Source organism: Equus quagga, chromosome 9, assembly GCF_021613505.1.
Source record: "Equus quagga isolate Etosha38 chromosome 9, UCLA_HA_Equagga_1.0, whole genome shotgun sequence".
Lineage (NCBI taxonomy): Eukaryota > Metazoa > Chordata > Mammalia > Perissodactyla > Equidae > Equus > Equus quagga.
In genome coordinates this window covers 71,283,519-71,311,409 of record NC_060275.1, presented here as the reverse complement: position 1 = coordinate 71,311,409, position 27,891 = coordinate 71,283,519, and the positions used below count along the sequence as shown (strand labels likewise).

The 27,891-nt window shown below is 35.5% G+C and overlaps 1 protein-coding gene across 11 annotated transcripts in view; it reads left to right on the top strand.

The window, feature by feature from the left end:
• Positions 1-27,891, top strand: part of ERBIN (erbb2 interacting protein) — a 136,701-nt gene that overhangs the window by 75,821 nt on the left and 32,989 nt on the right. For 9 of the 11 annotated variants that reach the window (XM_046672220.1, XM_046672213.1, XM_046672221.1 and 6 more), the window contains 10 exons: positions 1,592-1,655; positions 3,676-3,750; positions 4,404-4,548; positions 5,632-5,704; positions 6,013-6,142; positions 6,463-6,578; positions 8,313-8,382; positions 18,070-18,169; positions 26,655-26,776; positions 27,646-27,819. In XM_046672220.1, coding sequence (XP_046528176.1) covers positions 1,592-1,655; positions 3,676-3,750; positions 4,404-4,548; positions 5,632-5,704; positions 6,013-6,142; positions 6,463-6,578; positions 8,313-8,382; positions 18,070-18,169; positions 26,655-26,776; positions 27,646-27,819 — 1,069 coding nt within the window. The remainder of the gene's footprint in view (positions 1-1,591; positions 1,656-3,675; positions 3,751-4,403; positions 4,549-5,631; positions 5,705-6,012; positions 6,143-6,462; positions 6,579-8,312; positions 8,383-18,069; positions 18,170-26,654; positions 26,777-27,645; positions 27,820-27,891) is intronic. The other 2 variants (XM_046672212.1, XM_046672218.1) reach the window with 1 other exon arrangement.

The window sequence follows — 27,891 nt, the reverse complement described above, 5'->3', positions numbered from 1 at the left end:
AGAAGTGGAGCCTGAAGATGTGACTGAATTGCTTCAATCTCATGGTAAAACTTTAACGGATGAGGAGTTGCTTCTTATAAAAGAGCAAAGAAAATGGTTTCTTGAGATAGAATCTACTCCTGGTGAAGATGCTGGGAAGATTGTTGAAATTACAATAAGGGATTTAGAATGTTACATAAACTTAGTTGATAAAGCAGTGGCAGGTTTGAGAGGATTGACTCCAATTTTGAAAGAAGTTCTACTGTGGGTAAAGTGTTATCAAACAGCATTGCATGCTACAGAGAAATCATTTGTGAAAGGAAGAGTCAATTGACCGGGCAAACTTCATTGTTGTCTTATTTTAAGAAATTGCCACAACCACTCCAGTCTTGATCAGTCAGCAGCCATCAACATGGAAACAACATTCCCCACCAACAAAAACATTATGAGGCACTGAAGGCTTAGATGCCAGGTAGCATTTTTTTTAGCAATAAAGTGTTTTTTAATTAAGGTATGTAAATTGTTTTTTTAGACATAATACTATTGCACACTTAATAGGTTACACTATAGTGGAAACATAACTTTTATATGCACTGGGAAACCAGAAAATTCATGTGACTTTTTCTTGAGATGGTCTGGAATGAACCTGCAATAGCTTCAAGGAATGCCTGTATTCATATGTGTTTGAGTTAATTAGTGATTAGTTTAGTTTAAAAAGCTTTTATTGAATGAAAGGTAAAAGTACAATTTGGTTTATTTCATTATGAAATCAGTTTGTACATTTTCCCAGTCTCCGTAGTTGCAGAGAAATGTTGGTATTAAGTTAGAAGTTAAAAATGGTGTATTTGTAGCTTTTTTTAAAATAAATACCATCTACAAGTTATATTTGTGATTTTATAAACTATTTTTGAATTGTATTGAATTTATTTTGAAATGTGGGGATCAGTGGAATATTTACTGTTCTTGGAATTCTGATTATTAATTTTTAGAGTTAATCTTGAAGTTTTACAAATAAATACAGTCTTGAAAAATAGTAGTAATTACTATGTAGCTGCCAAACAGTCTAATTCATTAGTTGATTTGTACTATATGAAAATTTATTTTATGAAAAAATAAAAATCAGTTACTCATATTCTGGCCTGTGGGTTTAAATTTACTGTGACTACTTTTTTCTTTTGCTGAGGAAGATTAGCCCTGAGCTAACATCTTTGCCAATCTTCCTTCACTTTGTATGTGGATCACCACCACAGTGTGTCTGACAAGTGGTGTAAGTCCATACCCTGGATCTGAACCTGCAAACCTGGGCTGCTAAAGCAGAACATGCCTAACTTAACCACTACACCATGGGGCCAGCCCCCTGTGATTACTTCTTAAGAGTAGAAATGAAAACCTGCTAAGAAGCCAAAATTGAAGAATAATTGATAACTTACTTCATTTTATTTAGAAATTAAATATGAGATTTCTTTTCTTAGAAAGTTTTTATTTTGTTAACATGTGAAAGCTTGTACATCATTAGATATTATGTAAGAATGTTTTTCACTGTTAATTTTGAAAGCTTTCATGTAATTGATATTTTTGTATACTTAATTCTTTGTTAATCCATTGTGCATAGAACCATGAATAGACTGACCCAGCTGGAAAGACTGGATTTGGGAAGTAATGAATTCACAGAAGTGGTAAGTTCTCACCATTCTTACTTGCCATGAATCTTATATTTGATTAAGAACAAAATGTGAATATTAAAATATTTATTTCTCTGCATTTTTTAATTATAAAATTGGGTAAAGATATACACATAATTTTGAGAGAGAAGATATGAAAGTTCTTAATAGGGAAAATTAACCAGACAGATAGAAACATTTAACAGTAGGGAGGATAAAACTTAAAATTAATGAGAAACCCATGGAAAAGGTAACTAAAAGCTTTTAGGCACAGAAAGTAGAAAATGAGAGAGATTATAAGGGAAAAACAAACTTTCGTGAGAGTAGCATGTATCGGGAAAAGTAATTCTGAGTCAAAAATAACTCCCTGGGGGTATTGCTTAGGAATTTATTCAATGATAAAATACTTTCTATAATTTACTTACTAGTTAAAGAGAAGATGTTCAGTGAAGCAGTTGTTATTTTTGAGTTGGTGATGAGATCTCTGGATTGTGTTTTTGGTTTCTGTGCAAAGTGTACTATGATGTTGAATCAAAAAATGAGAGGAGTATTAAAGCAGTTTTTTGTCTTGTCATTTGTCTTAGAGTACTCAGAAAATAAGCTAGATATTTTCCTGAAGAGGAATTCACTAACCTGAATATCATTATCATTAAAATTTTTACATTGTGTTTACAAGTTTGTTTTTAAAAAGTGTGATAGATTTCAAATGGTAGTCTTAAGAACAGGGGTTTCTGTGCTGTCAGCTGGAGGGTTACCCTGTGGGTGTTGGAGTGTACATGTGCTCACTAAATAGATGGCTTTTCATCTAAAGTCAGTGGAGGAGCATGGTGTTTTAGATGCCTCATGTTTTTTCTGAAATACTCTCTTTCATATTATTTATTATATTTTAATTGCAGATAGTTTATGGTGGGTTTTATTGTATGTTGTGGAAGTTTTTACTCAATGTGAGAAAGTACATATTCTATATTTGTTAAATTATCTAGCTGTTGTATTCTTTCTCAGTGTTCATTTTATATGATTAATCTATTTTCACATAAACTATTTGAAAATTTTTAATTATTTTTAATTTTAAGAATCAGAACGGCATTCAAAATCATTAACTTTCATACCATTTTAGTCTTCCATTATACATTTTTTAAAAACTTATGATTAGAATTATAATAGGTAAACCACAAAAGGAGATCTCTTTTAATCCAAGTTATACCTAGAATTCTTACCTATATTTATATTGTTAACAGTCAATCTGAATAACGTGCATTTTATGTATCGCTCATGTTATTATGATGTTTAGGTATAATGGTACTGTATGCCATCACAATGTCAATGATTGGACACAGGTTTGAGTGGGTGACAAATATCTTCAAAGCACGCATTTAGAAGAGCCTCTGAGGGCAAATGCCCAAGATGAAATCTTGCCTGAATACCAAGGTCCACCACAACTCTTTGATTCATTTTTTGGTCCTCAGCACTATATTATAAGTAATACTCCGCCATGTAATGCCTAGGAGTTTAAAGTAACAGAATACACTTATGTGGTTATGCCTTGGCTTGCTTACTTTTCTCTCATTGTTGGACATTTCAGATGTATGTTGCCTTATTTCTTTTTTTCCTTCCCTCTTCGTCACCAGAGAATATCTTTGTGGTTTTCCTAAGATTTCTTAAAAGGCTGCATGTTTTTACAGATAATGATTGAGAATATCTTTTTATTGTACTCTTCAAAGCAGTGGGTCTTATTTTTATTTATTTATTAATTGTATAAATACTTGAGCTTTTTATATAATCAAAAGTTTAAATGAGTTTTATGCAATCTACTGTTATGGTAAGTCTATCTTTGAGTTCTCCTTTAGTACTGTTACTGGAATAACTATAATATAGTGGAAGGGCTTAAGTCTTGGCTCTGTTTTTTTTTCTCCCTTATTTTTTTAATGTTTTAAACTAAAAGTTAACATTAGAAATTCCAAAGGGCTTCTTTTGCCTAATAAAGACATTCAAGTAAATGATTGGGTTTTCCTTCCTCCCCTCCTTATACAAACAGCCTGAAGTACTTGAGCAACTAAGTGGATTGAAAGAATTTTGGATGGATGGTAATAGACTGACTTTTATTCCAGGGGTATGTATATCAAATTTTAAATGGCTTCATTTATTGCTGTCTTTCCTTTGCAGTTTTGTGAATTATACATTTTTAAATTACTTTTAATTAGTAAAACAAAACAAAGGATGGTTTTTTAATTCTTAATATAGTAGATAGGTAGAAACAAATTTTATTTTTTTTACTACCAACACATTCTTGATTAAAATTAAAAAATTTCCGTAATCTTTTGTAAAATAGTCTCTTTTTAATACTGTGGAGTAGCTCCTTGCCAGTGGTTGCAATTGACTTTATATTCTAATTCAGTTTTTCTAGGGAATTGTTAAAGTAGGATATTTTCCATGTAGTTTCTGTCTTATCAACTGACATTTTGTTCATTTCCAGACCTAAAGTCATAAGAATCCCCATATGTACTCTCTCTAGCCAATGATGGACAACTGAGTTTCCAAAGAACAATGTATGCCCGTTGTCGATTTGCTGGGCTAAAATTAGTAGGAGCTCTTAGCTTTATTACTGAATACATTACTAATGGCATTTTAAAAAATTTTATGAATCTTCTCCCCCATATAAACACTTAATTATAAATTATAACTTGGTCTTAGGTTTACTACCTAGACTTTTTACAAATTACTTACTGTTGGTAGAATCATTACATTTCCTTTTTTTATGTGTAGTTTATTGGTAGTTTGAAACAGCTCACATATTTGGATGTTTCTAAAAATAATATTGAAATGGTTGAAGAAGGAATTTCAGCATGTGAAAATCTTCAAGACCTCCTGTTATCAAGCAATTCACTTCAACAACTGCCTGAGACTATTGGTTTGTATCACTTTCTAATTCATGTAATTAATTTTTACTAATGTAAAATCTGAGAAAGTAAGTTATTGCCATTGCTTGATTCAGAGCTTCTTTAAAACAGAGGTTAATTTGTCCACACTTGGTTTAACTCTTAATCATAGCCTTTACGTGGTAATATTTTTCATTCTTACTTCATTTTTACTTACTTATTTATTTATTTTTGTATGTGAGAAAGATTGGCCCTGAGCTAACGTCTGTGCCAGTGTTCGTGTGTTTTCTGTGGGATGCCGCCACAATGTGGCTTGATGAGTGGTGCTAGATCCACACCCGGGATCCAAACCTGCGAACCCCAGGCCACCAAAGTGGAACATGTGAACTTAACCACTGTGCCACCAGGCCGGCCCCTAGTCTGACTTCATTTTAGACTCTCAGTTTAGCAAATCCTATGAGAGTCTGTATTTGTGTAGTTGGCTTGTCTGATGATTCGAGGAAACTGAATTATTTTGATTAAAGAGTCAAAAATTTAAAGCTTGGCATCTTCATGATGTTTAAATATAAAAGCAAAACATATTTTTACATATTTTTCAATTGAATTATGTAGTTTAAGCTCAGGTTACATTTTGCAAATTCTACTATAATTTATTCAGCACTTTAAATTTTCAATTAAACTCCATTATTTGTTTTAGTCTTTAGTATACATTAGAATAGTTTGTTATACACTTCATACTACCATTTATTTAATCTATAATACCGCAGTTTGTATCGTGTGTCTTCCCTATGCCACGGCACTGTTTAAGGAGCCAGGGCTACAGCAATGAAGAAAGGTGACAAAAAGTCCCATCTCTTCTGAAGCTCACGTTTTAGGGGGGATTAAATAGATACATAAACATATACATGAATGGTAAGAGGTAATATGTAGGTGAAAATTGAAAACAGAGGTAAGAGAATAGAGCATAATGGAGTTGGGGTGGTGTCTCTTTTAGATAGGTTGATTAAGAAAGTTCTTTATGATTCATGTCAAATGTAATATGAGCTCACATTGACTGCTGTTGACTTGCTTCTAGTTCAAGCTGGAAAATTGTGTATTATTTCTTCCCTCAATAGGTTCACTGAAGAATCTAACAACTCTTAAAATAGATGAAAATCAATTAATGTATCTACCAGACTCTATAGGAGGGTAAGAGTTTTATAAATTAATAGATCTGGAAGATTTTATTTTCACTTCAGCATGCCATATATATTTTCAAATAATTGCGTACATAGCATCTAAAGGAGATCCCATAAATATTTAAATAAGCAATTGATTACAGGTTGGGTATATTTACAATAAAGATAGGCCAATTTTTATTGGTGCCGTTTTAGCTTAGTGCAAATAGAGTTGTGCTAGGTTTGTTAAAGTCAAGTTCAAATGTTCATATATTCTTAAGTTTTGGATTATATATAGGAAATCTTTTCTTAAATGTATGTTTTCTTTTTTAATTAAAGGTTAGTATCAATAGAAGAACTGGATTGTAGCTTCAATGAGATTGAAGCTTTGCCTTCATCTATTGGGCAGCTTACTAATATAAGAACCTTTGCTGCAGATCATAATTACTTACAACAGTTACCCCCAGAGGTACTATATTTTAAATTTGTTTCTAATTTTCATTTTTTCCTAATTGTTTATTATAGCTATCCAGGGTGGTTTTATTTATTTTCTTCCAGAAATAGTTATGTAACTAAATTATTTATTTTCTGAATAATAATTAGCTATATTGACTTACAGGAGATACCTAAATACTTTTTGTCATACCTGAAGATTACTAATTGTAAAGGGAAAATCTAATTCCTCTTATAAAATGGGTATTTTTCATAACTTTTGAAAATGGTATTTTACTTAGGTGTATTAATCAGTAGGCCAAATTTTTGATCCCCAATTTTGTGTTTCTCTTTCAGATTGGAAGCTGGAAGAATATAACTGTGTTGTTTCTCCATTCCAATAAACTTGAGACACTTCCAGAGGAAATGGGTGATATGCAAAAATTAAAAGTCATTAATTTGAGTGATAATAGGTTTGTAATAATGTCTTCGTCAGTTGGTTTATAGAAGACAGTGATTGGATGAAATTAAGGTTTTGTTATATGTGATAGAAAATCTAATGTATGTTCTTTTCATACATATTATTTATTTATATTTTTAAAGTAGAATTTTATTTGAAATAATGATCTAATTTTACCTGATGTTAATTATCATACCGTGATTATTTGTCGCAGTTCATTTTGTGTCGACTTTAGCTATACAGCCTTTAGTCTCTCCTTATCATAACTTTTTTATTCCTAAAGTCACATCTTGACCTTAATACTGCTGTTGAACAAAGCAGCCTTTTTTTTCCCCCAGGGAGGAAAATTGGCCCTGAGCTAACATGTGTGCCAATCTTCCTCTGTTTTATGTGGGATGCCGCTGCAGCGTGGCTTGACGAGCAGTGCTAGGTGTCCACCCAGGATCCAAACCTGCGAACCCCGGGCCGCTGTAGTGGAACATGTGAACTTAACCTCTATGTCACCAGGCTGGCCCCCAAAGCAGCTTGTAATCTAATCTTTGTTGTTAGTGCCATCCTGTTAATTCCAGTTCCTAGCAACCCTGTGTACAGTGGAGTAGAACCCTGCCTGTTCTTTTTGTGCCATCCTCTCACCTTCCGGTTCTTTTAATTAATCTACTCCTTGTGTTTTTGTGGGCAGAGGTGTGATTAGGCACCCACTCACATAGCTTGAACAACACAGCCAAGGTGCAGAGCAAATAGGTCAGTAGGATTGCTAAACTAGAATAATGCTTAAGTTAAGAACAGATTGTCCATAATTTTTCCTGAAGTAAAGATACTGATAATGATAAAAGAGTGTTTGTAGAGCATTTTCACATTTTGTTTTCATAGCGTCTTAACAAAGTATTCAAAACAACCCTATGAAATAGTACAACAGCTATTCCCATTATTATGAGGAAGAAAATTAAGACTCGGGTTTAAGGTGACTTACTTAGCTTGTAAGGTTAGAGCTTTAATGTAAACCCAGTTTTCTGACTAGTTAGAGTATTCTGATTGTTCCATTTTATTTAAGAAGAACCACTGCCTATTTTTGTTTTTAAGTAAATCCCTGTTTTGGCTCATACTTTGTACTCTAAATTAGAGCCCTAGGTTCTAACAAATTCCCTTGGAAGATAGACATTGGAGGCTAAGATAGAAGGTTTAAGTAGACATTCTGTTTTAAATGGGGCTCCATTCTAATGAGTATATTACTTTGTTTTAGTCATTATAATGTTGAAATAGTCTTCTTTAGCATGAAAGTAGTAGTTCACAATGAAATATAGACCAGTGCAGTTTTCATAACAATCACTAAGACTGCTTCCTAAACAGTTTTTTCTCTCTAAATACAAATAAAATAACCAAAGCAATTTTATGAGACATTACTTAATGTGTCCTTGTCTTTGCCTTAAGGTAGGGAGAGTTAACATTTTTTTCTTAGCAGATTATTGTTGTTATTTTTGAGGTTATTAGATTATTCATTCCCTCTCCCCCCAGCTGAATTGATTAAATCAAAGAATTATATTTTTAAAACTAATTCTTATAAAACTGGATATTTTATCTTTTGGCCTGTTCCAAGACCTGTATTGGGTTTTCTCCTGAATTAACTATTTTTCTTCTCTTTTCATATGCAATAATATAACATTGTTTAGAAGACTGTTAGATTTAGCTCTCATATTTTAATTTCTCATTTTAAAGTTTAATTTTCGTTTGTATTTTTTTCCCCCCGCAGATTAAAGAATTTGCCCTTTAGCTTTACAAAACTACAGCAATTGACTGCTATGTGGCTCTCAGATAATCAGGTGGGCATTCTAATTTTTTAAATAAGAAGAATTTCAATTGTGCTATACAATTATGCATTCTAATTTACATAGGATCATTTAAGAGCAGTTATACTCTGGTACACATGTAAAAATGTATTTTATATATATAAGGAAAATCTTAGTATTTAGATAACGATAGTTTTTCTGGAATCTGTTCAGGTTCATAAACAATAAATTCTCTTGGACTTGTCTAATTTCTTCTAAATCTGTAAAAAGATAGATTAGGAAATCAGACACAATACCTCCTAACTTTAAAGTTTTTATAGTGATCCTCTATGGCATATATCTGTGGCATTTTGATAATTTAAATTATACTTCTAATTGAGCATTTTCACAAACCTTAAAGAAGTGTTTCTAAGGAATGAAGAGATATTCCTTGGACTCTTTGTCCTTTGACAAACATTTTTTGAAAGCTTACAGTAGGCCATGAACTGCTCTGGGAGCTAGAGATATGTTTGTGAAGCAAATGGAATCTTATGTTCTCATTGAGTTTACATCCTCATGGGCGAGAGAGAAAAGTGAGTAACTATGTAAGAATATTTCAGAGCTACAAAGAAAAATAAAGGTTGATAGGCATTAGAAGAATAGCAGGATTGGAGATAGTATACATCCTATTTTAAATAGCATAATTTAGGAAGTGTCTCTTTGAAGAAGGGAACAGTAGAGCAGATTCTCAAATGAAATTAAGAGTGAGCCATGCATAGACTGGGGTGGTGAGTTGGAATAGGGGGTGCGTTTAGAGAATACTGAGAATAAAAGCCCTAATATTGGATTGAGTTCACTGTAATTGAGGAACAGATGAAAGCCTAGAGGGCTGGAATGTAGTGAGCAAGGGAGAGAATTATATAAGATTAGATCAGAGAGGAAAACTGGGACTAGATACATAGGACCTTGTATACCATACTAATCACTTGGGGTTTTACTCTGAGTTAGATAGAAATCTGTATTTCAAGCCAGAAAATGACAAGATGTGATTTCCATTTTTAGAAGATCATCCCGACTGTTGTGGGAGGAATGGATTGTGGGTGCTGAGGGTGAGAGTGGGCTGTTTGGCAGTGGAAGCAGAGAGTTCAATAAGGAGGCTGTTGCAGTAGTTTAGAAGGAGATGCTGCTGGGCTTTGACTAGTGTGATAAAAGTGGAGATGGTGGGAAGAGCTCGGATTTGTTTAAGATATTGCCAAAGGGACTTACTGATGGACTGAATGTGGAACTTGTGAGAAAGAACAGAAGCAAGTATGGCTCTTAGGTTTTTAACCTGAGAAAGTGGAATATTGGCGTTGCTGTTTTCTGAGATACAGAAGGTGGGAGAGGAATAAGTCTGAGGATAAAATTAATAGTTTTATTAAAATTTGAGTAGCTTATCAGATGTTAAAGTAGGAATGTCAGGTTGGTAGTTGAATATCTATCTTTGGAACTTGGGTATTGGCTGGAGATAAAATTTGGGAATCAACATTGTAAAGAGGAGATTTAACACCATGGAAGTGTATGAGATTACTAGGAAGAGAGGATAGAGAAGAAAAGGTCAAAGATTGAGCTCCAAGATGAAGGGGACCCCAAAAAGAGAATGAGAAGAACCAGCCAATGGAAGAGTGTATTATCTAGAGAGCCAACTGAAGGAAGTGCTTCAAGAAAAATCACCTATGTCAAATGTTGCTGGTGGGTCAGGTAGAAGAGAACTGCTAATTGGCCTTTGGGTTTGTCAAGATAGAGGTAATTACTCACCTTAAGAATGGTAGTTTTAGTGAAATGGTGGGATGAAAGCCTGAATCCAGTGTGGTGTAGTGCATGGAAGGCAAGAAGGTCAGGACAATGAAGATGTCTTAGTACTCTAGCTAAGTGTCCATTTGTACAGTTAATAATATAGCTTCGTATATTTGCTTGGTCTTTGAATTAAATGTTAGTATTTTATGCTCGCAAGCAATAGCTAAAAGTTCACCTGTTAAAAACATCGGCAAAATGTATTTTGGATTTAATTTGAAATGTCTGATTCTCAGTCTAAGGATTCACTATGTAGATTGTTGTAAACCTTCTACTTTAATAGATAGAAAATGTCGTGTATAATGTCATCAAACTAACGGATTGTAAGTCTTAAATAAAAATTAAAGCAAAAAAACTAAGAGCTAACTTATTATCTGGAAGTATAAGGAAATCTGTTTTCCATATCTATTCTCAGGTATTTCTTACAGGTCAATGTTTTTTAACAAAGCAGAATTTACAATTTGCTGATCTTTTAAATAAATTAACGCTTCATAATTGCCTTTGAGCAATACCTTATAGTAATTTATCTAAAGGTGTATTTTCCCAAGGTTTGGATACACTGGTCTTATATGATATTCATAAGTTCCGTAGTCAAATTTGCTTGGGGGAGACTGTGTTATATCCCTCTTTTGGATTATATTAACAACCCTAATGTGATACCACAGTAAAGAAACCCACTTGTCTGTATTTCAGGATTCTCCAAACTTCTTAACTGAGGACCCCTTTCCACCTAATTCTTATTAATATCCTAAAAGCTTTAAGTTAACGTCAACCCGTACTTATGAATCAGACTGTGGTATTAACTTAACTTGCAGGTTATGGAAGGAAATATTCAATTGATGATACCTTTGCTTTTATTAGGGCTTGAACACAAATGATTACTGCATCTATTAAATGTATCAGTTCATATATGTAGAAGTCTTAACTGTCTAATCCTCTTCATTGAATATTTACGTTTGAAACTTGATTTGAAATTTTGCAGCTGGATTCACAGAATATTTGCTGAACCCTGGCTATGCTTGTTACTTACTACAGTATGAATGAGACAGTAGCTCCCGATTGTGAGTCCTCTGTGACTGTTAGTGTAATAGCAGTATTGTGGACAAATCGATGCCAGCAAATCATGCCAGATGACTCATATTAGTGAAATTATGTAGTATCTAATACAGTTTCTTCATACTTACAGCATTCTCTTATTCTCCTCTTCTTGCTTCTCATTTAATTACTTTAAAACAAAAATTGTGGGGCTGGCCTGATGGCGCAGCAGTTAAGTGCACATGTTCCGCTTCAGCAGCCCAGAGTTAGCCCATTTGGATCCCAGATGCGGACATGGCACCGCTTGGCAAGCCCTGCTGTGGTAGGCATCCCACATATAAAGTAGAGGAAGATGGGCACGGATGTTAGCTCAGGGCCAGTCTTCCTCAGCAAAAAGAGGAGGATTGGCAGCAGATGTTAGCTCAGGGCTAATTTTCCTCAAAAAAAAAAAAAAAACACAAAAATTGTAGTGAGAAGGGCTATGTGTTTTCCTCAGTTTGACAAAATAGTAAAGTAGTTAATGGTAAAACACATCCAACGTAGCTGTAAAACCTCTTTTACAGTATGACGCAGTCATTTTGCTATAAAAGAACAAAGTGGAGAAGAGAAGGTATGTGAAAGTAGTTTGCTTATGAATAATGAATATAAATTGCTTCTGGATATTTCACCAACTACATAGGGAATATACCTATAGGCAGTACGTGTAATTTTCATGAGTCTCTCTGAAGGCTTGAACAGAACAATTGATTATTCATTCCCTCATTCATTTTGTCATTCTCATTCAGGAGACATTTATTGAACAACTGCTTTGTGCCAGGCAGACTAAGGTAGACCAAATAAGGATAATAAGAAGGTCATTTTAATACCATGTGGTAAAAGACTTGGTAGGACCAAGCTTCAGGATCAAAGAAGGGGAGCATAACTTGGGGGTGTAAAGACAGGTTTCCCAGAGGAGGAGATGCCCGCATTGCTTAAAAGAATAATATAATTTAAACAAAGAAAGGGGAAAGTCTTCTGGTTAGAAGGAAGATCATGAGCCTGAGCACTTCCTGGCGAAGCAGTCTAGTGCGTTTGGTAGCTTTACAAGTGCTTCTTTGTGACTAGAGCATAACCTTGAGATGGACGCTTAGGAAGTTAGGCCACAGAGGTAGTTAGGGACCAGGTCATAGAGGATTTCGTATGCTGTGTGAAGGAACTTGCATTGTATTTCAGGGATGGTAAATAGATTTCTTTATCTTGCATGCCAATCCTGTTCAATTACAAGTGACTTCTGAAAGATTCTTTTAAGGATTGTGAAGGCGTAGTCAGGCTCAGTGGAAAATTGCTGTGATTAGGGTGACTGTGTAATTTATTGTCCATACTGGGACACTTCTGATATTGAAAGAGGGCTCTATGATAGTTGTGTCAGAACAGCATGTGTAAAATGGGGATGTCCCAGGCAAATCGGGCATTTGGTTATTATAGTCATGATGCGTTATTTATGTATGTCATCTGTTTAGGAGGAAGAAGTGATCCTGTGATACATAGCAACCCTGCTATTATAAGAGGGGGAACCAGTATTATGTAGGAGCAGACTAATGGTATGATCAGATTGATGTTTTAGAAGGGCTTTGGGGGTTGCATTATGGAAGGTGGATTTAGCCAGTGTGGTGCTAAGTGTGAAGGCAGGGGAGACTGATTGGAGGGCATTGCCGTACTCAAGGCAACAGAAAATGTTGGCTTCAAATTAAGTAATGATAGCAGGGCCAGGGAAAAACTCATATATTTAAGGCATAACTTAAAAGGTCACATCAGTGGAACATATGAAGAATGCATGGATGTGAGAAAAAGTAAAAGCAAAGATGAGCCTCAGAGATTTGGCTTGAGTGACTAGGTAGATATGGATACCATAACAAAGATAGGGAACCTCAAGAGAAAGAAATATGTTTAGGGGAAGATGTTAAGTTCCAGTTAGGCATGTTGAGTTTAAAATACCTTTGGTATTTTCAAGTAGGCATGTACAGAACAGTTAGTTCTAGTGGCCATCATCCCCCACCCCCACCCCTCCCCCCAACTTTCTTTTAGGCTGTGGTTTTTGTGCTCTTGGTTTCTCCATTCCTTTAATTTCTAACCTCCAGGAATTTCTCAAAATTGCTCCTGAAGGCATAATTTCCTTTTTCCCAGTACCATTGTAGATTTATTCCTTTTGTTTATTTGTAAAATTTCTTTATTTGAAAGATTTACAGCATGAGAAGAGAGATATATGTTCAGCCCATCATCTTAATCACTTTTTCTAGGAAATGGTTTTATAGCTGTTATTATTTTCTCAAAAGGAATTATGAAGAATTACTTTTTAAAATGTTAGAGATGGGTGAATCCTGAGGAATACTAACATTTACGTGGCAGGTGGATTAATAGGCTCAGAAAGAGTGGCCACAGAGGTAGAAGGAAAACTATGTGATGGTGGTTCCAAGTTAAGGGTGAAGCGATGGGCCTAAAGGAAGGAGTTGTAACAGGATAAATGCTGTGACAGGTCAGTTCAAATAAAGTCTGAGAAATATCCATTATATTTTGGCAAGTTAGATCTCTCTTGCCAACCTATCTTGACTATAGCTAATGTAATTTTAGAGATATATGTCAGAAACCATATTGCAGCAGTTTAAGGAATAAATAAATGAGAGAATGGAGCCATGTGATTATTGATTAGTCTTTTAAGAAGGTTGGATGAGGGGCTGGCCTGGTGGTTAGGTTGGTGTGCTCCACTTTGGTGGACCAGGGTTTGTGGGTTTGGATCCCGGGTGCAGACCTAACACTGCTCATCAGGCCATGCTGTGGCGTTATCTCACATACAAAATAGACGAAGATTGGCACAGATGTTAGCTCAGGGACAGTCTTCCTCAAGCAAAAAGAGGAGGATTGGCAATAGATGTTAGCTCAGGGCCAATGTTCCTCACAAAAAAAAAAAAAAGAAGGTTGGATGAGAAAGAAAAGGAGTGGAATGGTAGCTGGGGCAGAGTAAAAAGGAATCCTTTAATACTAGAGAGTACATTTATAGGTTGTTGGAAAGAGGCTGTGTGGAGAATGAGATTAAGGGTACAAGAGAGGGTTAGATGACTGCACTGTTAGCTGATGGAATCAAAAGTTCTGGCAGAGATTCTTATCTTCTTGAAGGGAGCTCGGGTCAGAAATTTGTGAGAGAGGACGTATAACGTACATGGTGAAACTCTTAGAATGTAGCAAATTCTTGCAGTTGAATTCTATTTTTATTTTTAAAAAAGTTTAGAAGATAGTGTCTTCAGAATACAATTTAGGAAATGTAGAAGGATTTTCAGGCAACATTGAGAGCCCTGTTGAACTTGGTTACTACAAACTTGTAGTTATACTTATTTGCTCTGTTGTGTGATACAGAGAAAGTGCACAATTGGAGTGATTCTGGGTTACAGCTTTGCCAAGTCAGGTGCAAGAGAAGAACAGTGCAGCAGGAGGTCTTGGTAATTGGTGGGAAAGTGGCTCTAAGGAGATATGGTGAGGTACAAAAAAGAGAAGCAAGGACGGGAAAGAATGATGATGGTAAAGTTGAAAGTCCAAGGGAGTGGCAGTCTTGGAGAGGTTGATTAGCAAGTGCTGTGGGAGCAGTGGAGTGAGGTTGCTGCACGGTGCCTCTGTTCTCATACTCTGCTGCTTGTCCTTTTGACTGATCACTCCTGAGTTTCCTTTTCAGGATTTTTTCTTCTGCCAGTCCCTTATATGTTGGTGCCCCTCATGGTGCTCTAGACTCTGCTTTAGTTTCTTTCCCTCTGCTTTCCTGTAAGAAAGATGCAGTTGCTATCGATATCCTCGTTATTCCTAACAATTATCTTCAGCCCAGTTCTCTTTCCTGAACTTCACATTCACATCATCTACTTAACCTGGCCACCCAGATGTCTCAAAATTAACCAGCCGAAAACAACATTCCATCTTTTCTAAATCTTTGTCTTTTCCTGGGTTCCCTAGATCAGTAAAAAGTACTTGCCAGAGACAGAGACCTGAGCATATAACCTGTAGCTACTTTTTCTCTCTATGCTTCAGTCCAGTTAATTGCCAAGCTCTGTTTAGTCTTAACTATTAGATGTCTCAGGTGTTTTTCTGCTTTTGTTTTGTCCCTGCTCCCACTTCGTACAGTCCCTAAATACAGTCCACCGTCATCTCTCACTTAGACCTGCACTGTGCAATGCAGCAGACAACTAGTGTCATGTGACTAGTCCAAATTGAGCTGTGCTCTAAGTGTAAGACACACACTGGATTTTGTATACTTAGCATGGACAAAAGAATGTAAAATACCATGTTAACAATTTTTATTATTGATTACACACTAAAATTATAATATTTTGAATATGTAAAGTTAAATGTGTTATCAAAATTAATTTAACTTCTTTTTGTCTTTTGAAAACATGTGGCTACTAGAAAATTGTTAACTGTCTATTCTCATTTTTGTCTCGCATTCTATTTCTGTTGGACAGTGTTGACTTAGACGATTGACATAGCTTCCTAGCAGGTCTCCCCGTCCAGTGTTGCCACCACCCCCAATCTTACAGCACCCTAATTCCATTCTGAACCACTACAACTCAAGTGATCCTTTAATCTGCTTCTAGAACTAACATACTTAAAACCTTTTCATGGCTTCTCCTTTCTCTATATCATATCCTTCAAGATGCTGCTCATCCTCTTAGCTTCACCTCTGCCCCTTACACTTTCATTCTCATTTCCCCAAGAGTTCTTCTCCCTTCTTACCCAGTTAATGCCTACTCATCCTCATCTAGGAAGGTATTCTTTCAGGAATGCTTTCCTAGTCACTCAAGATTCTGGTAAGTGAACACCTCCTCCTGTATGTTCTCTTCATCCTGTACCCTCTTTGTTCTGTACTTACATCGTAGCATAATTTCTTATTTTGTTATTCCTATCCCTCCTCTCATATACTGTAAGCTCACCACTCTATACCTAGTGCCTGTCATAGTGCTTTGGCATATAAGAGGCACTTAGTAAATATTTATTTAATGAGTGATTTTAGATTTCAGAGGAAGAATATTTACAGGTTATATGTAGGAATTATGACAAGGGAATGAAATGAGTATCTGAAATGAAATAAGAATAAAGATCACTTGAGTTAGGTGTTTTTAAGAAATGAAGAGGCTCAATAAATAGTTCTCAATCTCTTTTTTGCCTTTGTACTCAATAAATAATAGATGATTAGTTTTCTTATAACACCTTTATTTAAATATAATTCACATACGATACAATTCACTCATTTTAAAGTGTACAATTTAATGGTTTTTAATATATTGATAGAGTTGTACAGCCATTACCACAGTTAACTTTAGAACCTTTTCAGGGGTGATTAGTTTTTAAAAGCCTCTCAGATAACTTTTATATGTCCATCTAAGTGGACTTCTTTCCTCCTTCCCGCACACTCCTCATCACTGGACTGAAAGTATGACTATGTTTTATATCTGTTGAATTACCCAAGACCACGGAAAGATTTGGCCTAAAAGCGTCAGGACTAGATGGATACTACTGGGAGGTGGTGGATACAGTAATGCGTCTCTTAACCCTGGGGAACATGCTCTGAGAAAGGAGCTGTTAGGGGATTTTGTTCTTATGCGAACATTATCAAGTGTGCTCACACAAACCTGGACAGTATAGCCTACTACACCCCTAGGCTACATGGTACTAATCTTATGGGACCTCTGTTATATATGTGGTCTGCTGTTGACCAAAACATAATTTTGTGGCACGTGACTGTGTTAGGGAAGGAGATAGAATGGTAGAGGCAGGGTTTAATGTGCCTCAGAAGAGCAGGTTTTTGTACTTGAGGAGGAGGAGTAATGATCTCACAGTATTTGTAAGTGCTAACTCCACCTCCTAACCTGGGGTTTTATGAGATGTGGGAGAATAAGCAACCTGTATCTGAGAAGGCTTCAGGGAAGCGCTGTCTTTGGGAAAGGAGTAGACCTACCATTTCCATTATCTGAGGAGGTCAAGGGAAGTTTCCAGTGACGATGCTTGAGATGCCAGGGCCATTTGTTAACTGGAAAAGGACGGGGCATGGAGGAAATGTTTGAATGGGAGTAAGATTTTAAGGATGTAATTAGCTGGCTGTAAGGTTTCACAAGAGTAAGTCCAAGGAATACATTGATAGTGGCAGGTGAGGGGAGGATTGGGTAGTTCCCTGCCTATCTGGAGTCTGCCTGGGCTTGGGTTGTTAGGATGTTAGGTCAATAGGCTGCAAAAGTATTAGTTAGATTAAGAAGTAAACTGAAAAAACACTTGATAACCAGTTAGGAAAAAAGTCGTAAGAAAAAATGAGGTCTAGAATAACTAGGGATTGTAGGTCTAGCACGGAGTAGCTTGTGGTGTCGTTAATGGAGACAGGGGACATGGGAAAGGAGGGGCCAGTTACAGCCTAATGTTTGTTTAAGTACTCTCTTCTCAGCCAGAACAACCTACAGATAACTAAACGAAACCTTCTAAATTGCTACAAAAGCATCTTCCCAACCGTGAATACTAGAGGAGGTAAAATAACAGAATGGAAAGGCTTATTTTATAGCTTTATTGAATCACTGTGATAAGTAATTATTGGACTATTGATATATTTAGTATATGAAATCTTTTAAAACTTTATTGATAATCAGAGATAATTGCAATATAGTATGAGTTTGCTTTATACTAAAACTATATTTTTTAGATTTTTATAAGGTTTCAAAGTGCTTAAAGTTTTACTGTATATATTTAAATTTGTTTTTGTAACCTACACATTTATACTTTATAGAAAAAACGGTGAGTACTGTTCACAGGAATTGCTGGATATGTATTTGCTTTAGGATTATTGAAAATTAAACATTTATTTTCTTTCCCTAGTCCAAACCCCTGATACCTCTTCAAAAAGAGACTGATTCAGAGACCCAGAAAATGGTGCTTACTAACTACATGTTCCCTCAGCAGCCAAGAACTGAGGATGGTAGGAATTTTAAGAATCTCTTTTCTTTTAAACAAATACTGACAAATCCCAGCAAAAGTGTGATGTGAGTTTTTAAGTCTCAAGGACTTCCTAGCTTGGAGGGAATTTGGAGAATGGGTCCGTTCTCTGTTCTCTGAAAATGGGAAAGTAAGGCAATATCTCAGGTTATAGATAGTTGAATTTAGGGGTATATGTATACCGTATGCTTCTTTAAATGATTCCTTGAAATTAAACAGTGGCCTTCGTCTATTATAGATCTGTCTAAATCACATGTAGCTGAATGATGGGAATGCATGTGAAGTTTTATGTACTTAGGACTATTAAACCAGGACATGTTTTGTTCACTTCTGTTGTTGTGGACCTAATACTACCCTTGGATCTACACACTGGATAAGGAAAGTCTGTAGAATTCTGACTATAAATGTTATTTCTAAGTTCTTACTTAACATTTTGCCAAGAAAGGGGAATATACCCTTTATTTACTATTGATCGCAAATGTTTTTCAACAATTAAAGTATGAAAGTGTTTTAGACTCAGGACAAATTCTTTCTAATGTATGTTGTACTATGTGTGTGTGCATGTGTGTGTGATGTATGTTATATTCACAACTTTATAAAAATATAATTTTTATGTGTATTTTTCTGAAACCAGTGAAAATCTTTATGGCCCAAGTTATTTACAAATTAACTCTTAATACATAACACTGGAGGAAAAAATCTGAATTAATCATTAGCTTAATTTATAAAATATACTATAGGCAAGTTAAAGCAATCCTTGAGCTTCAGTTTCCTTATCTTGAAATAATGATAGTAGTATCTATTTTGCAGGGTTTTTGTAAAGGTGAGAAACATTGGATATAAAGTGCTTAGCACTATGACAAAATCTAATTACCTATTATATTATTATATTGTTATATTATATTGTTTTTGGCAGATTTAACAAAGAGCTTTGAAATACTTAGATAGATTTAAAACTTAAAATCATTTAACTTCTGTTCCATAACTTGTGAATAAATAATTAGAAAACTCTACTTCTCTATACTAATTATTCTTATACTTTGCAAGAAGGAATAAAAGACTTGCTTTGAGAAGTTAATTGTTTCATGGATATATTTGGTGAGATTTATTTGGATGATGCAAAACTATTTGGCTTTTGAATTGAATTAGAAGTTAAGACTTGTGATACCTCACATGTAAATAGCTTCATTCATTGGAGGGTCTGTAATTAAGAATTAGAAAATAGGTTTATAAACAAGATTTCTCTTCCATGTATTTAAGTCTACCCCAGTCTCCATATTTAGCAATATAATTTGGAATTATGTATCTATAACAAAATATAGTATATTTAATTTTAAAGATGGTCAGTGTTGTGTTTTATGCAAGTAGTCTGTGTGTGTACATTAGAAAATTAAGTTCAAAATAGGTATACCAACTCTGGCTTATGCCTCTACTTGTGCAGTGTAGGGAATTATTGTAAATGTTTGGATACATCAGTAGATGTTTTTCTGTTTGTTTGCGTTAATCACTGGGACTCATGTCTCAGTTTTCCACTTCATCTCTGAAGGTGATTTCTGGATAATAAGAAATAGTAAGTAAGTGGGAGTATCGTATAAATATTACAGTCAGCTATATAATATATTCAAATAATTGCTTTTTTGTGTGAGAAGGTAGAATGTTAATACTTAAAATATTTGAGGGGCTGGCCTGGTGATGCAGCGGTTAAATTCGCACGTTCTGCTTCTCGGCGGCCCGGGGTTCGCTGGTTCGGATCCTGGGTGCGGACATGGCACAGCTTGGCACGCCATGCAGTGGTAGGCGTCCCACATATGAAGTAGAGGAAGATGGGCACGATGTTAGCTCGGGGCCAGGCTTCCTCAGCAAAAAGAGAACGACTGGCAGTAGTTAGCTCAGGGCTAATCTTCCTCAAAAAAAAAAAAAAAAAACTTAAAATATTTGTGAGGAAAGAGAGGGAAGGAATTCTTAGTGTAGAGAAGAGACTTTAATGTCCTATTGCATATGTTGGCAAACTATCTCAGTAAAGGGCCATTTGATAAATATTTTGAGCTTTGTAGACCATAAGGTTTCTGTTGGAGCTACTCGACGCTGCCATTTTAGTGCAAAAGCATTCACAGATAGTATGTAAACAAATAAGCATAGGTATGTTCTAATAAATGGACAGATAAATTCAGATTTCTTGTAATTTTTGTGTCATAAAATATTCTTTTTTTTTTTTTTTCCAACCATTTAAAAACTTTAAAGCCATTCTTAGGTTGCAGGCTATACAAAAACAGGAAGTGGGCCAGGTGTAATAGTTTTCTGTCCCCTTTCTTAGAGGATAGAAAAACCAAACTTGGAAAATTCATTTTTATTCTGTTTTGCTGCTTTTATTGTTTCAGAAAAATAAGAGAAACTGAAAAATATTAGAAAGAAATCAAACAGAGATATCATTCCAAAGGAAGATTCTCAAACAAAATTGTTTTTTCCCCCTGTGATTGAACCAAGTCTCCAAAGGACATGTTTAATCTTTGATGATTTTATTATATTGTATTATTAGTGCTTTACCTCCCTGCTTTTGTTGTCATATAGAGACTTCAAAATGTTCATTTTTTTCTTTCACTTTTACTTGTGCTAAAATAACCAAACATGATTCAAACAATGAATAAAACTACTCAAATGTATACATATATTTTAATTTGAGTAATGAACTAAATTTTTAAATAAACAGTTATGAGATTGTTGAAGGCCCTTCCAGGGAACAAACACATAAATATCCTGTGTCATAACTTTTTTTTTTTTTTAAATCATCCATGCAATGGAATCTTTTTTTTTTTTTTAAGATTGGCCCTGAGCTGACATCTGTTGCCAGTCTTTTTTTTCTTCTTCTTCTTCTCCCCAAAACCCCCCAGTCCATAGTTGTAGATCGTTCTAGTTCTGCTGTGTGAGACGCTGCCTCAACATGGCTTGATGAGTGGTGGTAGGTCCACGCTCATGATCCAAACCAGTGAAACCCTGGGCTGTCGAAGCAGAGTAGATGAACTTAACCACTTAGCCACAGGCCTGGTCCTTCATAACACTTTTTATTCCAAAAAAAGTGGTTGAAAAATTATGGCCCATTGTCACATCTGATCTGTTGCCTGTTTTTGTGTAGCCCACAAGCTAAGAATAGTTTTTACAGGAGAATGTTTACATCAGTTTGGTGATAGTTAACACTGATGTTGAACCCCAATTAAACAAAATGTTATTCCAACAATAAGAATTTCAGTCTTGTCATTAGTAGAACTGTATTAACTGAAATGGTACTCAATTATTAGTATATTTTAAATTTGTCAAAAATCTTGTGGAAATTTGACTTCTCTTGTTATTTGAGTACCTACATAATATCCTCAGTTTTGTCTCTTGGCTCAAAAAGCTTAACATATTTATTCTCTGGCCATTTACAGGAAAAGTTTGCTTGTCCCCTGCTCTAAACTGTTGTAATCATGGGTATACTCCCACCTTGATGTCTCTTACTGTTTTCCATTTCCCTGATTTGAATTCACCTGGCCTCCTTTTTTTTGGATTGGCACCTGAGCTAACAACTGTTGCCAATCTTCCTTTTTTTTTCTTCTGCTTTTTCTCCCCAGATCCCCCAGTACATCATTGTATATTATTTAGTTGTGGGTCCTTCTAATTGTGGCATGTGGGATGCCACCTCAGTGTGGCCTGACAAGGGGTGCCACGTCCACACCCAGGATCTGAACCAGTGAAACCCTGGGCTGCTGAAGCAGAGCACACGAACTGAACCACTCGGCCATGGGGCTGACCCCTGGCCTCCACTTTGTTTTTCTGTCATTTTAATTTATTCCCTTATTGTTTCCTCTTAAAATAGGTCATAGTTCAGGTAAAAAGTTTATTTCTGATAGGAAGAGTAGAAGTAGCAAAATAAAATCTTGGCCACACTCCTCCCCCTTTCTCTTTTGCTGAGGAAGATTTGCCCTGAGCCAACATCCATTGCCAATCCTCCTCTTTTTTTTTTGCTTGAGGAGGATTAGCGCTCAGCTAACATCTGTGCCACTCCGCCTCTTTTTTTTTGTATGTGGGACACCTGCACAGTGTGACTGGTGAGTGGAATAGGTCTGCACCTGGGATCTGAACCTGCGCCACAGAAGCGGAGCACATGGAACTTTCACCACTCAGTAACGGGGCAGGGCCCCAAATCTTGCCACTTTTAATTTTAGATTTTGGTGATGTGTTTTAGAGTGGAAGAGTCTTTACTGGGAAAAGTCTGAGATATGTTTATAATATTCTGAGTCCTTTTAGAGTTCATGTGTTTCTTAAAGTATTTCACTATGAGTATTACAAGGAGAGGACTGTAACACATTGCACTCACTAAATCAGAAACTACACTGGTATGGTCAGGTGGGTGAATTTCTTTTCAACTGCAAGAAAAGATTTTCCTTTATCACAGTGTCTCTAAAAAATAGATGAGTCAGAAAATATAATGTTCTTGGGTTGGAGTTTTATAACATTTTGAAAGAAGTAGACAGTCTGTTCACATTTAATTTATTCCATTTTTATTGACCATTCATGTGCTAGGCATTGTCTTAGATCTAAGAATTTAAAGATAAGGGTACTTGCTTTCAAGAAGCTCATGACTGGGGTTGGCCTGGTGGTGTACCAGTTAAGTTCGGGCACTCTGCTTCAGCGGCCCAGGGTTCGCCAATTCAGATCCTGGGCACAGACCTATGCACTGCTTGTCAAGCCATGTTGTGGCAGGCGTCCCACATATAAAGTGGAGGAAGATGGGTATGGATGTTAGCTCAGGGCCAATCTCCCTCAGCAAAAAGAGGAGGATTGGCAGCGGGTCTTAGCTCAGGGCTAATCTTCCTCAAAAAAAAAAAAAGAAGCTCATGACCTAAAGGGGGATAATGATGGATAAATCTGAAAGAAGGCATGCTGTCTTGGGCCTAGTTAGAGGAATCAGTCTTGAACAGCAAGAAGGAGAAGTATGCTTCCATATAACAATAAATTTGTAGCTAGGGCAAACAGGATGTTGTAGGGGGAGTATCAGTCTGATGGTTTTTATTGCCTTTCTTTTCACAGTGAAGTCAAAGAGAAAATTGCCTCTAGAGGTTGGGGAGAGGACATTTAAGGGAAGTGGTAGTGATTTGGAGTGGGAGAAAAAGACTGACTAGGAGTAAATAGAAGGATTCCTGGACAGCTTTGAAGATGGAGCAAAGATGAGAATACCATAATTTTGTAGTGATTCTATACAACAAGGTTATATCATTTTTCTCTGGTAGAATTCGGCATTGCAGAGCGAAAAGTGTAGGTGGTTGAAGTACCACATTTTGGGTTTTGTTAGATAGATATGACTTACAGAAAAGGCCCAAGAGAGGTGATAGTGGTTAAAATAATACCTCATGAAGTCTAAGCCAAATAGAGAAGGAAGTAAAGCCTAGAGTGATTTTACAAGAAGAAAAAGAAATGAGGTTAAGGAACTCAAAGTTTACTAACAATAATAAGGAAGTGAATGATTTGGAAGGACAAATGTAGTGGTCAAGGAGGTGGAAGAGTTTTATACAAGCCAAGGTCTTGCGTAATAGCATGGTTGTGAATCACAGGGGTGAAGTGCAGATGGGCATTGGAATAGAGGCCATGAAGGAGCTATGAGGTTTTTTAATGTTTAGGTGGGGTCATCACACGTTGTCATTATTCAGGATATTGGCAGGTTTCAGATGGAGAGAGAGAGAGACTGTAGGTAAATACTAGAGTCCTCAATGATTATGCCAAATGATCGGGTCTAGTGGCATCTCAAAAGATGTAACGTATATGCTAGAGGGTAGAAAGTGTAGATGACCGGAATTTGACAAGAATGAGAGGCATAGTAAAAGTTACTTACCTCGGGGTTCTGAAAAAATTCTGGTGTAAAATTGCTTTAACATAATCTAATACTCTTAGAGATCTCTGGTTTAGGCTGGTGATTGAATTACTGCCTAAGATGGGAAGGGAATCTTCTGAATTCTGGAAATAGACTTTGTCAGAAACTGCTTGACTCTGCTTACCTTCTCAAGTATACCACAACAGTATGTAAATAGGGATTCCTAGGAATTTGAACCACATTCCACAAAAAAAAACAAATACTCTAATTTGTTAACTATTAAACAACTCCACAAAGCAATTAAAGAAAAAATTCTTGGACTACAATGAAAACAAAGGAAGAACTGAATCCCCAACTTCATTCTCATTGTTAGTATTTGGTTTCATGGCATTCCTAGTTTAGATATGAGATTAGAAAGGGTAAGAAGCCTAAAATAAGGACTAAAAATAAATGATAATTATTCTACTTTTGCATAAATATTTGAATTGACCATATTTGGGTATTCCAGGAATCTTAGATTTTCTGTTAGCTTATTTTAGGTGCTTTTAATACCTTTTGTTTTGAAGAAGTGTAATCATTTTCTATTAATTGAGCAGAAAACAAGTTGTGATTTTATTTTGTATTGCAGACTTCTGTAGAGTGATATACAATAGTCAAATGAATTAATTTTTTAAGCCTTAGATTTTTTTTTAGTTCCCTGATAAGCAGAAAACTTTAACGGTTGTTAAATCTTCACCTTCAATATTTTATTGGATAGCAGGATATGTAAGTGTTGAGTTTATGTTAAATTCTCATTTTTTTCTTGCATTTTCATGGAGAAAATGTCTTGTAAGCACTTTACTTAGTAAAGCTATATTATATACAGTGTTTAGTGTGAAGATGTAATTATATGCCATCAGAGTAATCCTTTTTTAGCAAAATATCTTACTCTTTCTGTCTTAAACCACCCCCTGACCAATACATAATGACTAATAGTGGAATTAGGAAGATTATTTCTTTATTTTTTTTATTGTAGTAACATTGGATTATAACATTATATAGCTTTCAGATGTACATTGTAATATGTTTCTAATTCTGTGTGGATTACATCATGTTCACCACCCAAAAGCTAATTATAGTCCATCACCACACATGTGAGCCTAATCACCCCTTTTGCTCTTCCCCTCCCCCCTTCCCCTATGGTAACCACCAGTCCAATCTCTGTTGCTATGTGTGTGTTTGTCGTTTTTGTCTTCTACTTATGAGTGAGATCATAGGGTATTTGACTTTCTCCCTCTGACTTATTTTACTTAGCATAATACCCTGAAGGTCCATCGACGTTGTCACAAATGGCCAAATTTCATCATTTCTTGTGGCTGAGTAGTATTCCATTGTGTATATGTACCACATCTTCTTTATCCATTCGTCCCTTGATGGTTACCTAGGTTGCTTCCAGGTCTGGGCTACTGTGAATAATGCTGCAAGGAACATAGGAGTGCATGTATCTTTATGCATTTGCGTTTTCAAGTTCTTTGGATAAATACCCAGCAGTGGAATAGCTGGATCATATGGTAGATCTATTCTTAATTTTCTGAGGGTACTCCAAACTGCTTTCCATAGTAGCTGCACCAGTTTGTACTCCCACCAGCAGTGTACAAGGGTTCCCTTCTCTCCACATCCTCTTCAACACTTGTTTCCTGTCTTGTTAATTATAGCCATTCTGACCAGAATGAGATGATATCTCATTGTAATTTTGATTTGCGTTTCTCTGATAGCTAATGATGTTCAGCATCTTTTCATATGCCTGTTGACCGTCCGTATATCTTTGGAGAAATCTCTGTTCAAATCCTTTGCCCATTTTTTAATTGGGTTGTTGGTGTTTTTGTTGTTGAGCTATATGAGTTCTTTGTATATTTTGGATATTAACTCCTTATCTGATATATGGTTTGCAAATATCTTCTCCCAATTGTTAGGTTGTCTTTTTGTTTTATTGATGGTTTCCTTTACTGTGCAGAAGCTTTTTAGTTTGATATAGTCCCATTTGTTTATTTTTTCTTTTGTTTCCCTTGCCCGGTCAGACATGGGACTTGAAAATATGCTGCTAAGACCAATGTCAAAGAGTGTACTGCCTATGGTTTCTTCTAGAAGTTTCATAGTTTTGGGTCTTACATTCAAGTCTTTAATCCTTTTGAGTTGATTTTTGTGCATGGTGTAGGATAATGGTCTACTTTCATTCTTTTGCATGTGCCTGTCCAGTTTTCCCAACACAGTTTGTTGAAGAGACTCTCCTTTCTCCATTGTATGCAAAAACTTGGATGAAATAATTTAGATATTACCATGTTACCTTTTGTAGGGAACTGCACAAAATCACATACCTATAGTGTTTTAATTGTTAGATTCTCTTCAGGAACCCATCTGGTAACAAAACAAGACAAATTAGCTTTAGAGAAGAAAAGATGTATGATTGATATTATAAAGAATGTTAGAATCACAGCTTAGTTTTTAGAGTAGAATTTATAGCTGCTGGCATTGACCAGTCGTGACTTAACCTTAATAAGCATATCTTATAAAGAAAATTATGAGCAGGTAATAGTTTTTCATAATTGCAGTAAAATATAGTGGATTGTTTTTGTTTGTTTTTCTCTAGTTATGTTCATATCAGATAATGAAAGTTTTAATCCCTCATTGTGGGAGGAACAGAGGAAACAGCGGGCTCAAGTGGCATTTGAATGTGATGAAGACAAAGATGAAAGGGAGGCACCTCCCAGGGTGAGTGTGTTCTTCATTCAAATTTGAAACAGTTCTGCTGATAATTTATTGGGTACTATATACCTATACTGTGCTGTTTTGGGGATACAAAGAAGTATTGGTTTCATTTCTTGCCCTCAAGGCACGTGAAGTTTTATTGATCCAATATATGTATCCTGTGAAAGAATTTGAGAACAATATAAAACCATGTGATTAAAAGCCAAATTTCACAGTGTATGTAAATATAAGAGAATAATAGATTATTGTTTTCCTCCTTCCCTTTCTCTAATTATTTATATATATATATTTTAGGGATAGAGAGCTCTTTCTTATGAACATTTTTTTTTTTATGGAATTGAGAATGTATGTCACAGTGATAGAAGTAGCAGATACACTTATGTTTTTTTACGTAAGTGTATTTGGATGTAATTATGGATGTGGTTATTTTCCCCTTATATAAACCAGCTGAATCACAGAAAATGACAATTAGGCTGACCTTGGAAGTGTTTGGTTTGCAGGGCATAAGACATAGTGTATAAATGTAGGAATTTTACATGTGCCTAGATAAATATCTAGCTGAACAACATATATCTGTTTCAAAGCCAAGTGATGGTGTGGCAATATCCACACCATATCTCTCCAAATGGAGTATGTTTATGTCTTCTAAAAAAGCTTTTAAAACATTGAAATCTATAACTGTGAAGTCTTTGGCTATTGATAAAATCATACTTATAAGAGTCTAAAATGCTTGCAAAAGCCTATCATCTGTCTTCACAGTTCCCCGTGTGAGCTAGATATCCAAGGTAATTGGGATGGATTATAGATTGTTTTGAGATTGGAATTAGAAATATTTGTCCATATTTTAAATTTCACTTATCTTGTTTTTCTAGGAGGGAAATTTAAAGAGATACCCAACACCATACCCAGATGAGCTTAAGAATATGGTCAAAACTGTTCAAACCATTGTACATAGATTAAAAGATGAAGAAACTAATGAAGACTCGGGAAAAGATTTGAAACCACACGAAGATCAGCAAGTTGTAAATAATGATGTGGGTGTGAAGGTTAGAAAACTCATTTCAAAGGAATTGACCAAAACCTATTTCAAGTTCTTTAAAATTTTAAAATGATAATTG